Source organism: Chiroxiphia lanceolata, chromosome 13, assembly GCF_009829145.1.
Source record: "Chiroxiphia lanceolata isolate bChiLan1 chromosome 13, bChiLan1.pri, whole genome shotgun sequence".
Classification (NCBI taxonomy): Eukaryota; Metazoa; Chordata; class Aves; order Passeriformes; family Pipridae; genus Chiroxiphia; species Chiroxiphia lanceolata.
In genome coordinates this window covers 2,630,508-2,647,515 of record NC_045649.1, presented here as the reverse complement: position 1 = coordinate 2,647,515, position 17,008 = coordinate 2,630,508, and the positions used below count along the sequence as shown (strand labels likewise).

General features: G+C 47.0%; 1 protein-coding gene across 6 annotated transcripts in view; it reads left to right on the top strand.

Annotated features, from left to right (window-relative positions):
* Positions 1-16,775, top strand: part of RANBP10 (RAN binding protein 10) — a 60,928-nt gene extending 44,153 nt beyond the window's left edge. For 5 of the 6 annotated variants that reach the window (XM_032701056.1, XM_032701060.1, XM_032701058.1 and 2 more), the window contains 9 exons: positions 3,091-3,275; positions 5,644-5,756; positions 8,088-8,196; positions 9,089-9,237; positions 10,295-10,490; positions 11,182-11,306; positions 12,171-12,316; positions 12,806-12,917; positions 14,972-16,775. In XM_032701056.1, the coding sequence (XP_032556947.1) occupies positions 3,091-3,275; positions 5,644-5,756; positions 8,088-8,196; positions 9,089-9,237; positions 10,295-10,490; positions 11,182-11,306; positions 12,171-12,316; positions 12,806-12,917; positions 14,972-15,102 (1,266 nt within the window). In that variant the 3' untranslated portion in view covers positions 15,103-16,775. The remainder of the gene's footprint in view (positions 1-3,090; positions 3,276-5,643; positions 5,757-8,087; positions 8,197-9,088; positions 9,238-10,294; positions 10,491-11,181; positions 11,307-12,170; positions 12,317-12,805; positions 12,918-14,971) is intronic. The other variant, XM_032701057.1, reaches the window with a different exon arrangement.
* Positions 16,776-17,008: the final 233 nt, after the last annotated feature.

Genomic DNA, 17,008 nt, shown 5'->3' with positions numbered 1-17,008 from the left:
TTTGCAGCAGGGAGGTCTTGCAGTGCTGCTGAGATTGAATTCAAAATCCTTCTGAGCCCAGGGCATCTCCCTGTCCTGCTGTTCCTCGATCTGGCCAGATCACCCTTACAGGATCTCGGGCTCAATCATCTGTGTCCTGTGCAGAGGAGATGTTTTAGTGTGAAACTGGGAGAAGACCTGGTCAGTGGGTTTTGGGATCAGCTACTCAGATGCCTTACAGTGGAGTCTCCAGTGGTTAATTGGTGTCTCTGTGCCTTTTACCAGCCAGTTTGCTGAGCTGTTTTCCGTGGAAATCCCCTTCTGGCTTTTACAGCAGCAGCTAATCCATAACACTGTTTTTCTGGGCCAGGAAGGAGAACAGCTGATGCCCTGTAGGCCTCCTGCTATTGAGAATTATCCTTCATGAGATAATTCCTCTTTAAAAAGAGGATGAGAGAAGCCTGTGTGGGTCATGTCACCCCTTAGCTGTGGATGTGAGCAAGAATGGGAGAATTCTGCCTCCATGTGGATTTTGGACATTCCTCTCCATATACTAAATGGCTCTGCTGCTGTGCTGGCAGCTTCATCCTAAGGATGCCTGCACCCAGCTTCATCATTCTCTTTTCCAATATCCTTCCCTTGGATTACTGCCTTCTTCCTTCACCCTTGCAGATACTGATGTATTCCATGTCCTCTTCTGGCCCTTTTTGCTCCCTTGATCCATGGATTATTGGTTGTTCCAAACAGTTGAGGTTACCAGTGCCTTTCCTGAAGAAGAGGGTGCCAAACCCAAGGCAGGCTTTTGTTTTATTTTAAGTATAATGACTATTGTCAGAGACGGTAGAAGTCTTGAGGTAACAGGGAATTTGAAGTTGATGTAATTTGCAGGTGGGATTTTTCCATTTATTACAGCACTGTGATCCAGGCTCAAACACAATATCCAGTCGTTTTAAGGTAAAGAGGAGAAAGCATCCATCATAGGAAAGAGGTGGAATGCTATCTGTGTTCTTCACCTTCTAAAGCTGCAGTCTAAAAATTTAACTGCAGACAGGAGTGGGAACAGAAAACTTACCTGAGTGACCCTTGAAGTGCTCTGGTTTGAGCAGCTCCACATGAATTTTTGGCTGTGGATCTGATCCCCCAGGAGGGGCTGTGAGAGCTTTTCCTTGTGTTACAGCCCATGGGAAGCTGTCAGGTAACACACATCAGTGAGAAGCTTGGCCAATGAGCCCCATTACTTCCATGCATTTTAAGCTTAAACAACTTTTAGGGTTTGCATGTTGGTGAGATTGCAAAAGGAGTTAAATTGACCCTTCAAAACAACACCAGTTTAGAAATCATTTCCTTGAAGTGCTTGTTCCAAAATTCCCGTTTCAGAGGCAACTGGTGAAGACAATATTTTGCAATATTTGCAGTATTAGGAAGCTAAAGTGGACCCTTTAAGTTGAAAACCAGCGTCAGACACAGCGAAACGTATTTGGTTCATCTTGTTTCGGTTTCCTCTAAAGGCTTTTGCATTTGTACAAAAATACAGCAGTGGGAAAAACCACATTTTGGCTTAGCACAAGCTGAAGTTAATACCAGAATAACTGCTTGAAATAGAAGTGAGTTCCCACAGAGGGAGTTTCCCCTTTTGTGCCAGTTTAAGCCAATGCTTAGGCCTAACTCTTCCTTATACAAGCCTGTATCAGGTCTGTCCTGCCTGGAGGTTTGCCAAAACAATAGGAAACGAAAAAAAGCAGAATGTGGAAGAGCCCAGGTTGGGATTACAGGAGTGGAAAGGGAGAAGGGGGTCAAAAAACAGGTCGAGATCAGCAAGGGGGTTGTGAGCAACTGGCCACCAACATCAGGGGCAAGAGATGGTCCAGATGTCACGGGGAAGGTGTGCCTGAAGAACTTGGCAGGTCAGTGGTCTCTGGGATAATCTCTCCCTGCATCTGACAGGGTGCTGGAGGTACGTGTAGTTCCCAACAGTTGCTAAACAGAGAGAACACATCCCATGTGTGAGAAATGGAATTTTAACTCTTAAATGATTTTAGAGAAGTTGAGGGGAAGCAGCTTCCCCTCAAAAATTAACATGCCCAGAAGTGGCTGAAAAATACATGATATCTTGTAAATTGTTTTTTTTTCCTTGTAAGTGTTTTGGGTGTCTGATTCCTGCCTTTGGAAGTTCTTGGGTTTATAATATTAAACAGATTGTAAAAAAGTCTTAAGTATGGTTGGTCTGTGAAAAGATCTGATCCCTCATTAGAGATATTTCCTTGTCAGCCACTTTTGAAAGAATAGAGAGACTGACTGTAAATACAGCATTTTCCTCTGATAACTCTTCTGTATTGTGCCATCCCTGTACCTTTTCTGATGCTGTTTCTCTTTTCCCAACATCTAAGTGGGCTCAGGAATTCAATTTGTATACATAAGCTTATTCTTAAAATAGTGTGAATTCAGAGAACTTCTAGGTAGACTTTGGCCACCTATTTTCAATTAGATCATCTTTAGAAGCTGAATTATTGGCTGAATTTTAGGTGTATTTTCATGGTGGGAACCTTTCTCTTTTCCCCATGTCCTGGTGGTGTGTCAAAGCTTCCATTTGGATCCATAGGCTTGTTCTTAATATGGAATTCATCTGTCAAATATCCTGATAACGACTTCCAAGGGATAAAATACTTCAGCTGAAACAGCAGAGAACACATAGATCTGTTGTTTGAGATGATGCACCTTTCATTGGTTCTTCTCATTATTATTCTTATTCTGTTATTATTATATTAAATACCATGTTAATTATTATTATGTTAATTATTATCTGCTGGATCTTGAACTTTGGTAGAAATTGCAGAAAACTAACCCATCTACAGAAGCAGTCACAGCTCAATCACAGGCTGCTGGGGGATTAAACCTATTGTTCTGGTTTTATGCAGTAACTTTTATAACTGCACAATAAGTCACAGGGTTCCCTGAGAAGCACCTAAAGGGCTGTTGCCTCTTCCTATTCCATTATATTTATTTCAATTAAAAGAGCGGCTCTTTTGTCTCAACAAACCACGTAACTGGAACCAGGAAGAGAAAGCTGCATTTAACACAGGGGTTTGTTTGGTTTTTTTTCTCCCTTCCCAGTCAAATCTCTACCCCACAGTGGGTCTCCAGACTCCAGGAGAGATCGTGGATGCCAACTTTGGGCAGCAGCCCTTTGTGTTCGACATTGAGGACTACATGAGGGAGTGGCGGGCAAAGATCCAGAGCACCATTAAGCGGTTTCCCATAGGAGACAGGCTGGGCGAGTGGCAAGCCATGCTGCAGAAGTAAGTCCCTGCCCTGCTGTTCACCTTCTTCCATTTTCTTAGCCTTTAAATGCTGATTTATGCTCTCTGATGGCAAAAATTGCCCCTCGCTGTGTTTTTGCTCGAATTGTTTTACCCTCCGTTTTGTTGTTCAGTGGTTTTCCCTGTCTGGGTTGCTGCTGTTTGAAATGTAAAAGGTAGGAGAGAAGTGTTCAGCCAAAAATGCACGAAAGATTGTAGGGATGGAGGAACATAATATTTTGAGGTGAGGCACTGGGGGAAGGGGAGGGGAGAGGACACCATGAAAACTCTTAACACAGGAGAAAAGCCAGGGTGTAAATCAGCTGAACCTAGAAATGAAAGAGCAAGAAATAGCCTAAACCAAAGGCTTCCAAAAACTGAAAGCACATTATGGCACTTTATAAATTTATCAATACTGAATGCAGTTCCCATTGCAAAAGGGATTGAGTGGAACTTGATGAGAACAATTGAGTTGTCAGAGGTTGGGAGTATCTTCTACCTGAAGACACACTGAGGTGCTGGAGTGTGTCCAGAGAAGGGCAGCGGGCCTGTGGAAGGGTCTGGAGCTCAAGTCTGATTAGGAACAGCTGAGGGAGCTGGGGGGGTCCAGCCTGGAGGAAAGGAGGCTCAGGGGGGACCTTCTTGCTCTCTCCAACTTCCTGACAGGAGGCTGTGGCCAGGCGGGGGTCAGTCTCTTCTCCCAGGTAACATGTGAGTGATGGGACAAGAGGAAATGGCCTCAAGTTGCACCACAAGAGGCTTAGATTGGACACCAGGAAGAATTTCTTCATTGAAAGGCTGGTCAGGCATTGGAAGAGGCTGCCCAGAGAAGTGGTGGACTCACCATCCCTGGAAATGTTCAAGAAACAGCTGGATGTGGCACTTAGTGCTGTGGCTTAGTTGACACGGTGGTGTTTGGTCAAAGGTTGGACTTGTTGGAGGTGCTTTCCAACCTTAATGATCTATGATCCTATCAGCTTTGAACATAAAAACACCTGCAGTGGGTGAGTGCAGTGTCAGCCTTAATTTTATGAATCTGTTAGTGGGTTCCTGCAGCACTAGAGGTTTTTTTTCCTTTCCCCAGTAAAACAGACCATTTTTTTGCCCCTCCATTATTTAACTGAACATTTAACCATGTTGGACCTTTCCTCATAACACATCATAACACTATTTCTTTGAGAGGCTTTGCTGAAAGACTCTGTGAAATACAACTAAGTGCACTGCAGAAGTATCCCTTTTTTGACTGCTTCCAGGCTCCTTTCCAAAAATGGATCAAAATTAGAAAGCCATGACGTCCCTTTAGAAGACCAGTTTATCCCTATATTTGTTCCTAGTGTTCTCCAGAACTGTTTTGTCTGACAGGCATGGTAGAGGTGTCAGAGTCACCACCCTGGAGTTCATCACAGGTGACATTAACAAGGGCAGAAGCACCTGTACTTAAAAAAACTTCTGAAAATTACACACCTGCATAAAGTGTTACACCTAAAAATTACTGTTGACTCATAAAATATTTCTTCCTTGTACTGAAAGTGGCCAAGTTGAACGTGTGCTTTGAGCTGTGACTTGATCAGATCAATGCCAGCTTCATCATGGGAAGCCTTTTTTTGAGATTCATCATGACAAGCTTTGAAATCCTGTACTGGTTCTTTAGATTTTGTTAAAATCCAGTGAGCATTAATGTTTACTCACCATGTCCTGGGAAGGCACAAGTGTGTTAGAAATGGTCTGTTCAGAAAGATGATGTTGTTGTGTTTGTTTTCTGATGGTGATGCTGCCTCCTCTCCTGCAACATTTTTTGAAAATGCAACTTCAAAGTGTGTTTATGTTTTTAAAATCGCTGCTGACAGTCATCAGATCAGAGTATCTGTGAATGTGTAGAATTCATAAGGAGATTCAACTACTAAAGATGTAATTGCTGGCAAAATAAATGATGGAAGAAATTCAGGACCAGAATATTTTTTTCTTTTTTAGATCTACTTGAAAGCCATGAACCTCTCTGGGATTCAGATTTATATCTATATAGGGTGTCACTGGCAGTAACATAATACTGAGACCTTACAAGTGACCCTTGGACAGCAGTCATCAAATCAATAAATACTGTATATGCATTAAGAGTCTTAATATTTTATTTTTTTCCCCTCTGTAAGGTGAATTTAGAGCCTCTCTCCTGTTTGCAGAGGATGTGGTGCCTCTCCTGTAAATTTACACTGTTTGGACCCAGAAGTAGGACCCTGGTTTTGTCCTAAGCAAGCTGAGTTTGTCACTGAAATTGCAACTTCTGTTGTGTTGCTTTCTTTTTTTTTTCTCCAGTGTGATGATCCTGTTTCACCAATGTCACTTCATCTCTTTGTATTTTCTTTTTTTCTAGTATGGTTTCATCATATTTGGTTCATCATGGGTACTGTTCCACAGCAACTGCCTTTGCCAGAGTCACAGACACCACAATCCAGGAAGAACAGACCTCAATAAAGAATAGACAAAGTAAGTCATTCCCAAAGTGTGGCACACTGGCCATGTGTTCCCTTCAGGACTCTGCAGAGGAGTGAAGTGCTGTGGAAGCAGAGAAGTTACTCCATGACATTATAAAGCTCTCCACAGCACACTGGGTGGGTCAGTAGAGCTTGGGAACCTCTGCTGGGAGCAGTTTTCCCATCATCACGGTGTCTCTTCCACCCTCTGCCACCTCTGCCTGGAGAACTGCCCTGTTCTTGCCTTTGCCTGAGCTGAGGTCAGTGTGCACCAGAGATCCCTTTGGATTTGAGTCCTTTGCTGCAGGCTGTTGCAGCAGGGGCAGTCCCACAGTCACAGGGACCCAGACACATCCCTCTGTTCTGACTGCAGCTCCCAGAGTTAAGGACTCTCCCAGCCCCTCTGCACATTTGGATTTCAGGTGACATTTTTGTATACTGAGGGGTTTTTGTATTCACAGCCAAGGTGTTTAGCTCACACTAGGTGAAGAATTCATATTGTGTCTGGTTTGGTTGCTGCTGTTTCCTCCCACGTGGCTCATCTCTCAGCTTGTGAGGCTTTTGGCTCCTGCAGAATCAGGCCCACAGCTTTCCCCCGCTGTACCTTTATTTTAAGCTTTTCTATTCACAGGCTCAGACTGCAGAGTGGCAGAACATTGGTGTGCTTTCTGCATTCTTCTGGCTGTTGAATACAGGCTGCATCCCACCCAGTGCATTGCCCTTCCCTTTGTGAACTGCTCCTCCTGTGCCCCTTTGTGGCTCGCTCTCCATACATTGCGTGTGCTTAGCCAGCATTCAGGTTCATCTGGGGACTCTGCTTTTTAAATAACTTGTAGTTGCTGCCTGTTAGTGCTGATGGGCTTTTGTGCTTTCCAGGTCATGCATTATGCAACCCTGACCCCAGCCAGTGTTCCCACTGGTGTGGGTTTAGCCGGCAGAGCCTCGCATTTGTCTGAGGGCAGGGGACGAGGCAAGCGGAGGGAGGGAACACAGAGCTCCCAAGCTGGGGCTTAAATAAAAGGTGTGAGGAAAACACAGATGGGAAAACAAAAAAGAAGGGAAAATGAGAAAGGGAATGGCATCCCTGAGAGTTGCCAAACGAGGCAGAGCAGGGAGCTGTCAAAAGCAGCGAGATTTAAAAACCGACGTGCGAGGAGGGAACAGAGTGAAGTGAGAGCTCTTGTGTTGGTGTGAGAGCCACGGCTTTGGTTCCAGCTTTCAGCTACCATAACAAGCTAATAGACAGTGAGAAGTGGGAGCCAAGACAAGTCATTGCAGTTTGTTACTGGGGATTGTTAATGAGGATTTACCAGGCTGGGCTTCCAACTGCTCATGGTTAGCAAAAGCCACAGCCTTACTATCTGAGCCTCTGCTTGCAAAGCACCTCACAGGCTATTCAAAAACTTCCCTCTGTTGCTTATAAGGAGTGCTGGAAAAACAATGCAGTTTTAGTTTTAAGTACATTTAGGTTTTTTCTTTTATTTTTTTCTACATTTAGAAAAAAAATAAAATGCAAATCTGTAGATCAGCAGCTTCTCTGAGCGTTCAGGGATGAGATCTCAAGATGAGTCTGGCACTTGTGTCTTCTGACCCACCAAAGGAACATACATGGGACATGAACACCCAGCATGACAGGTGTCTTCTGCCCCGTCTCTTTACAGCTCCTAAAAATGTACAACTTGTTGAGCTGTTTCTAGCTTAGTCAACAACTGGTTCTAGGAGCCAGTTTGGCTCATTGCAGGCCAAACTCAGGTTAATTCTCTGGTTAATTCTCTCAATACATTGAGGTGAGACTTGCAGGAACCCAGTTTTGTTGATATAATTACTTCTGCTTAGAGGTGGGGATAGTGGGGACACTGTGCTGTGGTTTAAGCCCACAGACCCTCTAAGAATACTCCTCTTATCTGATTCCCAGCCAGACATACACTTCCAAGCATGAACCAGTCAGAGGATGTAATATGGGGTGACTTAGGGGCTTCCCTCTGAAATTGTCATTTTCCCAGCAGCCTCCTTGTTTCCATCCAGCTGGCATGTCCTGCTTTCTTTCCCGTTGCTGCAGAGCCCTGTGGCTAAAGGACTAAAGTCTCAGAGCACCCCACCCCAGCTCACCTTCTACATCCTTCAAAACCTTCTGCTCTGGGTATTTTTTTGCTGCTAAGAAATCCTCCCTCATTTTCACATGGTTTCGCTCGCCCTAATCCATAATAAACAAAATGTGGTCCCCAGTTCTCCCAAGCCCTTGTGCAAGGTGGTTGTGGGGAGCTGGGTGGCATATATGAGACAGCCCTTCTGGCTGTTCCTGTGGGCTGGTCCTGTGTGTCACCAGGTCTCCCTTTGCTTTCAGGAATACAGAAGCTAGTATTAGCAGGCAGAGTGGGAGAGGCTATAGAAGCCACCCAGCAGCTCTATCCTGGCCTCCTAGAACATAACCCCAACCTGCTCTTCATGTTAAAGTAAGTATGAATAGCTTTATACTCTCTACTCCTGAAATGTGTAGATGCAGGAGAGAAGAGGCTGCCCAGACATCCAGGCCAGCTGCACACATTGCTCTGAATTCCAACTGAGATTCCCTTTGGGAGTCCTTTGTATAGTGCTTGTAGCCCTTTTGTTGCTGCTCAGAGCCAGTATGGCTTTGCCTCGTGAGGTCAGGCAGAGTTGGGTGACTTTTAGCTCTGCTGACTGCCAGAAACTCCTTCATAGGTGATGTTCACTTGTCTTGTGGAGAACCTGCATTGCTGGAGCAGTGGCAGTCACTGTGGAGGTTCCTGGAAAGGCAGATGAATGGAAAAGGCTGTGTGGGGTAGAGACTAAAGGAAAAAATGTTCCAGTTCTCCAGCTGTACTGAGTGGCTCTCCCAACCTTCTGAGACATGAGGACAGTTCCCAGTAAAGCTAAATGAGGAGCTGTCCTCACTGTCACTAAATTTTTTACTCTTTCTTCTCTATTTTCCATTGGCCACCAGTGTTTTTAGGTTGATGGAGCAGTGAAGGACCTATGATGTTTGACAGATTTAGTATCTTCCCCCTGAAAAAATCTCCCACAGTTGAATTTAGGAGTACCTGCAGAGGAGGTGGAGGTGAAAGCTGTAAAGGATCAGTTTCTTCTTTTGGGAATGTCTCAACAATTATTAGCATCAGAGTTGCAGTTTCTGGATTCCTCCTTCCTGCAGCTTTATCAGAGCACTCACAAAGGCATCAGGAGTCTGAAATGTCCTTTTGAAAGCAAAGGGGTTTTAACTCCTTCTCAGTTTCTGGGACTTCTCCACTCGGGAGCTGAGGAGGGCTCAGTGCAGAGCATCCTGGCTGTCACACACCCTTTTCCCCTTCTCCCCTCCTATGAAACCAGGTGTCGGCAGTTCGTGGAGATGGTGAACGGCACGGACAGCGAAGTGCGTTGTTTCAGCACCCGCAGCCCCCGGTCCCAGGACAGTTACCCCGGGTCCCCCAGCCTCAGTCCTAGACACGGATCGAGCAACTCCCACATTCACAGTACTGGTAAGTGTGTTCTCCCTGTCCCCCTGTGAGAAGATGTGCTGGTTTAAAGGTAAACCAGCACATGTGCTGGTTTAAAGGTAAACCAGCAGGGGAAACTCAACTCAAAAGAGAGATTATAGGTCAGAATAACAATTTAATAAAATAATACAGTAAGTACGATTATACAGACAAACAATTGGTTTTAACCCACAAAACCCAAATGTATAACCCAGCACCCTGGGGCATGAGCAGAGTGGTGTTCTTTGGCCCCCCTGAGTCCAAAGCAAAAGGAGAGGGGAAAACCTGTTGGTGAGAGTGCTGTTACAGTCTGGTCAAGAGTGGTGATTGCAGTCCAGTCGAGAGTGGTGGTTGCAGTCTGGTTGAGAGTGATGGTCTGCAGTCTTCCTCTGGATCCCACGAGTGGTTCAAAAAGTTCCAAGACTCCAAGATTATATATCCTCCAGTTCAGGCAGGAATGCCCAGTACTTCCCTCAGGGCGAGAAGCTCCACAAAGGGTGTGAGGACAAGAGCATCCTCCTGTTTCACAGGCTTCTTAACACCTAGTTTATAGCCTGAGGAGTCAGGCTCTATGGGCAGATGGTGTAAATGGTTCATTGATAAGAGTTTCTGGGAAATGGCATGGAAGGCTATAGAATACACAGTTTTGGGTTACACCCATCCAGTGATGAACTGGTCCCAGCTGTTCTAACTAGGACAGAAGAGCAGGTGTCTGAGGTGGACATGATTCCATGAAATGCTCCTTTCCTTTCTGATACCCAGCTGAGGGGATGTACTGTTAGCATGTGTGTCTCTACACTGTTGCAGAATTGGTTTTGCATTAGTTATTTATTGGTTATTATTTACTGGTTTTGCATTAGTTGTCTGCAGAGTAGGTTTTTTCCAGAATAAAGAAGGTTTTGAAGGCAGCCCTTTAGTGCAGCCACCGGTGACTCAGTGTCTCACTGATGCAGTGGTGAGAGGAGGTCAGGAAAGCAAAGCCTCTTGTGCCAAATTGTTGACTTCACAACAGAGTAATTTTGTCAGTCTGGTCTTATTTTTCTTTCTTCTTGGCTTCCAGGAGCAGATAGTCCAACCTGTAGCAATGGAGTCATGTCCACAAAAAGCAAACAGAGTCACAGTAAATACCCAGCACTGAGTTCATCATCTTCATCTTCCTCCTCCTCTTCCCCCTCATCTGTGAACTACTCTGAGTCCAATTCTACAGATTCTACCAAATCTCAGCAGCACAGTAGTACGAGTAATCAAGAAACCAGGTATTTTTTTTTTCCTCTGGAGACACCTGAGTGAGAGTGGGATGGTGAGAAAGGGTCTGCTTTCTGAGGAGCTAGAAGGTCATCTGTCCTGCCCTTCTGAGCAATATTTGGTATCTACAATTGCCAGCAGCCACAAACCCATTCCAGTTTCCCTTCTGTGGCTCAGGCTTGGAGGCTTATCTCATAAGGAATGTTATGATGCTCCTATTCCAGACACCAAGCTGTCCCATTACACTGGTGCCATGGGTTTGTCTAGACACTCTAATCAGTAGTTATTCAGCAGCCTCAGCCAACCTGCTGTCTTGAACATTTAAGTGTTCTGTATTGCACTCTCTGCAAGGACTGAGGGCTTAGCCAAGATTCCCCTCCTGTGCAGTCTGTTGCTGTGTTATCTATTGTCTGGCTGCTGTTTGCTGTCCCAGGGATGAACACTTCCTGAAGGGAAAATGCAAAGCACTCTGCACCTGGAATTATGACAGGCACTTCCAGAACAGAAACCTGTTTCATAAATTGTATTCAGAAGCCTGCAACAATTTTTGCTACACTGACTTAGACCATCTGGCTCCCTGTAGTCCAGCTGGCACCTTTCCTTCTCTGCTGGCCATTGCTGGGCACCATTTGGCACATGAGCTCTTAATTTCTTCCCTTTCTAATTTAGAGATCTAACCTTTCTTCCCTCTTTTCACCTCAGTGACAGCGAGATGGAAATGGAGGCTGAACATTATCCCAACGGAGTCCTGGAAAATTCATCCACCAGGATAATGAATGGCACCTACAAACATGAAGAGATCCTGCAGACGGATGAGTCCAGCATGGGTAAGGCCTCAGAGGCAGGAGGGGTAAAGGGAAATAAAAAGAGCTGGTATCAAGAGTTAAAACTGTGATTGGATAGTGGGGAGTAGAACATGTACTTTGGGCTTCTTTCCCCACCCAGTGAATGAAGTTCTCAAGGTCCCTGTTCCATGGGGAAAATGAATCTGTCCTGGAACTAAAACTAGGTCTGGCTTTTCACAGTCTCACAGCAGTGCTGGCAGTGTTGTGGAGCAGGGAAAGCAATAGGAGTCAAAGGCTTGTTCAGTGCTGGTCGTGAAATCCAGCTTAGAGCAGTCCTGGCAGAAGTGCCAGCTGGGGAGTTGAGCTGGGCTGTGCCTCAGCACAGCTGATCAGCTGTGACTGTCCTGTTTGTGGGTGCCTTAGCCAGGAGGGAAAGGATGGATCCGCCACACTACCTCTGAAACTGGGGATTTCTCCAGTTGTAATGGGTCTTGTGGCCACTAATACTGGGAAGCTGGCGGTGTTGGCATGTCTGACTGAAAGTTTTCTGAGTCCAGGATTTGTTAAACCAAGGGATTTCTGTGTTGTGTATGTTGTATTACACACATGAAAAGGTAACACAGCTGGAGTTGCAAGCTCCTGGGATTTTATCAGGAGACTTGATTTCTAGGTAGTCCTCTGGCATTAAACCGAGCTCAGATCTTTCCTGTACTTATCAGGCACTGTGAAAAGCCCACTGCTGGCTGTTGTAGTGCAGGAATCACAGAAAGCTTCCACTGGGATAAACTTAGAGCGGGGAGCAGCCACCTGCTCCGGAAGGGGAAGGAGTTTGTGGGTGTCATGACACAGAGCGGGCATTGGTGAGGAAGGAGAGATGACTGTTCTTCTCCACTGCCCTTCCTCCAGAAGACAGCTGTCCCCAGAGGCAGCTCTGTGGAGGGAACCACGCTGCCACCGAGAGAATGATCCAGTTTGGGCGGGAGCTGCAGATCCTGAGCGAGCAGCTTTGCAGAGAATATGGGAAGAACACCGTGCACAAAAAGATGCTTCAGGTAAGCCTGGGCCTTGTGCTGCATTGCAGCAGTTCTCTGGGCCAGGACTGGGGGTGTGGGTTCCCTTGCAGACCCTGGGTAGCCCCCACTTCTGCACCTGCTGAGGAAGAGGGGGCCTGCGTGGGGATCAGAGGTCAAACCATGAACGTAGAGCATCTACACCCAATTCTCAGCACAGGAGAGAAGAACTACAGCTCCTGCCTGCCTTTCTGGAGCAACTGCATGCTCTTCTTCTCTCCAGGTGACACTCTACCTGCCTTCCTGTGCTGGCTCCCCTGCTAGGTGGAGAGGGCACCCTCTTTAACTCACTGTCTTGATGGCCCAGTGTGGTCCTTTGCTGCCAAGAAGAAAAGGGCCATTTCTTTTCAGGAGGTAGGCACCTGTCACCGTGGTGATGGCAGGAGGTGCCCCAGCTGACGGACTTGGCTGTTCTCCTGTGTGTTTGCAGCCTTGCAGGACCTCACTGTGCCTCTCTGTTCTCTCACACAGGATGCCTTTAGCTTGTTAGCTTACTCAGACCCTTGGAACTGCCCCGTTGGCCAACAGCTGGACCCGATCCAGAGGGAACCTGTGTGTGCTGCTCTCAATAGTGCTATATTGGGTAAGATCTGGTTCCTATGGGAGCTGCTCCCCCTGGACACACCTGCTCTCAAAGGCTGTCCTGTGGTGGGCAAGCCTGCAAGTGTTAGGGAAAGTTCATGAGTTCTTGTGTTTAGTTTTGGCCTCTCTTTCTGTTGCTGGGGACTGTCAGGGCAGTGATGCAGGAAGGGGGGTGGGAGGGAAGCCTGCAGAGAATGGATCCCCCTGTGAGAAACTCTTCTTTTGGCTCCCTTCCTTGCATCTTCCTCAGTGCTGCTTCCAAGGATGCTCTTTAGGGTTTTCCTCCCCTGCTTACAGAAGAAACCAAAATCTCTTTGTTGCATTTCCTGACCCTCTTCCTTCATGTTCTGAACCTACCTGAATCATTTTGCAGGCATTACCAGGGCTCTTTTCCATGCTGTATGGGTTGGCAGAATTCAGTCCTGGCATCATCCCACTTTCTGGGAGGGAATGCAGTTGCTCTGTTGCAGCACCTCATGAGTGAAGCCGTTTTCCATATTGTTGGCTCTAAAGCAGAGGGGAACCATAATTCCAGTTACCTTTGAGTTCATGCTGAACATGCAGAGTTAAATGCAGACAGGGTTTACCTTCCCTTCAAGCACTGCCTCTGTGTGTTCCCACCCTCTGCTATGGCTGCCAGATCCCAGAGAGCCTGGCTCCCTGCAGGGCAGGCCCTGTTGCTCTTTCCCTTATGATCTTAACTGCACTGAGAGGACCCTGCTCTGTGCAGAGATCTGGTTATAGCTTGGTTTTCTTCAGCTGTCAAGGCAGCTCCTCTTTTTCTGATAAGCTTTGCTGTTTGTGTCAGCAGGATGGTTGGATCCAGGTATGAGCAGTCTGTTGCCCTCCTCTGTGTCCTCAGACCTGAACATTTATGCCTGTTATTCCATTTTCCTTAGACAAGCACATTCCGTGGCCCAACAGCTTGTTGTCATTTGCCCCTGTCTTGAACCTGGTGTAGTAAATGCAGTGGCCTGCCATGATGGAAGTCTTTGCTGCCCTCAGTGTCTTGCTGTGCCTTTACTGATCCTCCTGGCACCTTCAGCTACAGGAAAACCCATGGTGGAGAAATAATGAGGTTATGGTCTGCCACCAGTTGCAACAAAGGGATTGATTCATTCTAGGCAGGGCCCTTGAACCTGTCACCACATCATGCCCATGCTGTGTCACTGCCCAGATAACTTTGCAGGACACTCCCCAGTCCACAGCAGCCAGACACTGTCCACTGGACAGGTTCTCTGTCTTGGAAACCCATGCTGGGCTCCTGTGCACAGTCTGGCTCACTGTGCCCGGGAGCATTTCCTAGGGGGTCTGTGCATCTCACACTGAGTGTGCCAGAAGGAGATTTAGAGATTGTCTTCTGGGGGAAGGAACAGCTGTTCTGGCTGAGTAGAGGAACAGAAGTTACATGTTTTGGGAAGGAGAGTCCCTTTCCCTGGCAGTCAGCAGTTGTTTGTCAGTGCTTGAGGAGCGTGGACAAGTTGCTGAGAGCTGTCACCAGGGAGACATGGAAGATGGTGTCTGGACATGCTTCATCACACAGGTCACAAGACACCTTGTCCAGCTCAGCTGAGGGTTCCCTCGTGCTTGCACAGTGAACATGCACTTGTAAAGATGCAGAGAAGAGTTTGTCCAGGGCTTGGGCTGCTGTGTAGCCTTGCACAAGTGTGAGAGGTGGAGAGCTTGCTCTCACTTGGTGCCAGTTTCTCCTGTGTTTCCTAATTCTTCCATGCTTCCATCTCTCATGCTTTGAGGGTTTTCTGTCAGGCAGCATCAGCAGGAGCTTCACTGCCTTTTTGTTGCTCTGGCCCCCACAGCAGCGCTCTCTCAAAGGCCCTGCTGAGCCGTGGGACGTGTCATGGGTGGGGGGTATGTGGAGGAGCAGCAGCGCAGAGCCGGCGGAACTCAAGGAGTAACTTCCCTCCAGAGCCAGCACCCTCCTGCCAGGGATGCTGGGCTGGGTGCCCGGTGGGGACTGACAGGGACTCGAGTGCAGGTGGGCTGGCACACAGCTGGGACACCTCTTTAAACGGATTTCTTTCTTTGCCCCCACAGAATCTCAGAACCTGCCAAAGCAGCCCCCGCTGATGCTTGCCCTGGGCCAGGCCTCGGAGTGTTTGCGGCTCATGGCTCGTGTGGGCTTGGGCTCCTGCTCCTTTGCCAGAGTAGACGACTATTTGCACTAACACAGAGCAAGATGGAGTTGACATCGTTGAGTGCTGCCCTTCACCCTCCGTTGCTGCCACTCTGCACCACCACCTCGTTCGATAGCCTGACCTCCCTGCCACCAACACCCCCTCTAGCACACACAAACACTGCCTGTGAAAGGACTGAGTGAGTCCCCTCACTGTGTGGCTATTCCTGACCCCAGGAACAACTGGCAGATCTCACCTGTCTCCCTGCCATTGCTGCAGCTCCAGCAGCACTCAGTATTTCGCTGGTTATTCTAATGTAGCGCCTTCTGATGTAGGGATTTCTCTTTGTTTTGATTTGAGTTGTTTCTCATGGTTCCACCGATATTTTATCTGGAGAGTTTTGCTGAGCTGGTTTATGCTGATTTACTGAGGAAGCTGATCAAGTTGGTGACAGCTTGTTCTTTTCTTCCCTTCTCCCTCCATCGTGCACATACAGCATCATCTTCTGTGCTAGTTATCTGAACTCTTCTCACAGTGGCAGTTTAGAGGGATTTTTTTTTTTAATTTTATTTTATTTGAATCATGTTTATTAAAAAGGTCTCTTCCACCTCCACAAAGTCATTGATGTATTTATTGCCCACAGACTCGGTCCCAGACATACACATCGTACAACCCCGCAGGAGACCTGGTGAGGTAGGTCCTGTCACGCACTAATGGTGGGAGTTGGAGGAGCCTGGTCCTTCATGGTGCCTCTCTTAAGAGCCCAAGGCTCTCAAATTTGGCTTTGTGAGTGGGAAGAGTAAAAGACTTGACATTGCCTTGTGTTAGTGGTTGTGCTGTAGAAGTGTCTCACAACCCTGAGAAATAGTTAAATCCAGCTCTCCTGGCAGCTGGAGGGACAGGACTGGTGAATGTGAAGTCATCTGCCACTGCATGTGTAGAAGCAGGTTGTGTGAGCCTGCCGGAAACATCCATGGGTGCTGCCCTGTTGGGCCGACAGTTTTTTGTTAAATTAACAAATCCTCCTTTTTTTCCATGTAGGAGGGCTCTGGCACTAAGACTCAGTAATAACAGTATTTCCTGCCCCCACGTCCCCACAACACTGATCTAAATGAGCATTTCTGAATTTTGGAAGAATGTCTTGAGAAGCCTGGCTGGGCTGTGCTCACCTTCTCAGGTGGGACATGCTGACATCAGCTTGTGGGTTGGGGTCAGTACCAGCTTTGCCAGGCCTGAGCCATTCAGGAGAGAGCAGCAATGTTTCTTTAAGGATTACTAAGATAATTACTGAAGTTTCAGGCCCAAAGGAGACCAACAAAGATCTGTGGGTGAGTAACCTCCAAGTAAGATGGACTGATGTGTCTGTGCTGTGGTATCAGGCCCAGGGACTCGAGTGATACCAAGTGTTTAAAGCACCTGTTTGTGTTTCTGAGTATGTACTGTTACCTGGTGAAGCTGTGGGCAGCACCACCATGTGCTTTGCATCCTCTGCTGTACCATTAAGTGATGGCAGGTTGAGCCTGGCTGTGTGGCAGGAGTTGCAGTTCTGCACCAAATGAATTTTAGGTCAGTAGCTCTGGGGAGGACCCAGGGGAGCTCAAACTGAACATGACTTTTACTGCTGTTCACCATTTTTTTTTTTTTCTGAAGGTTCAGTGAAAGATGAACAGGTTGGGATGAGGTTTGCCCTTAAAATGGAGGTTAGCCTGTGCCAGGAATTGAAGCAGCAAGAGAGCTTGTGTGCCACTGAGAAGGGAAAGTGGTGTACAGTGTATAGAGGCAGTGCTAGAGCTGTGGTGGCCTAAGAAAACAGTCAGCTGGAGGTTTGGAGATGGAGGAGATATTTTTATCAGATTAACTCGTGTAGCTGAAAAAAAGCAGAGGGAGCTCTGCCTACCACAGGCTTTTTCTAGGGAGACAGAGGCAGAGGGCTGCACTAAGCAGAAGGAATTTGACT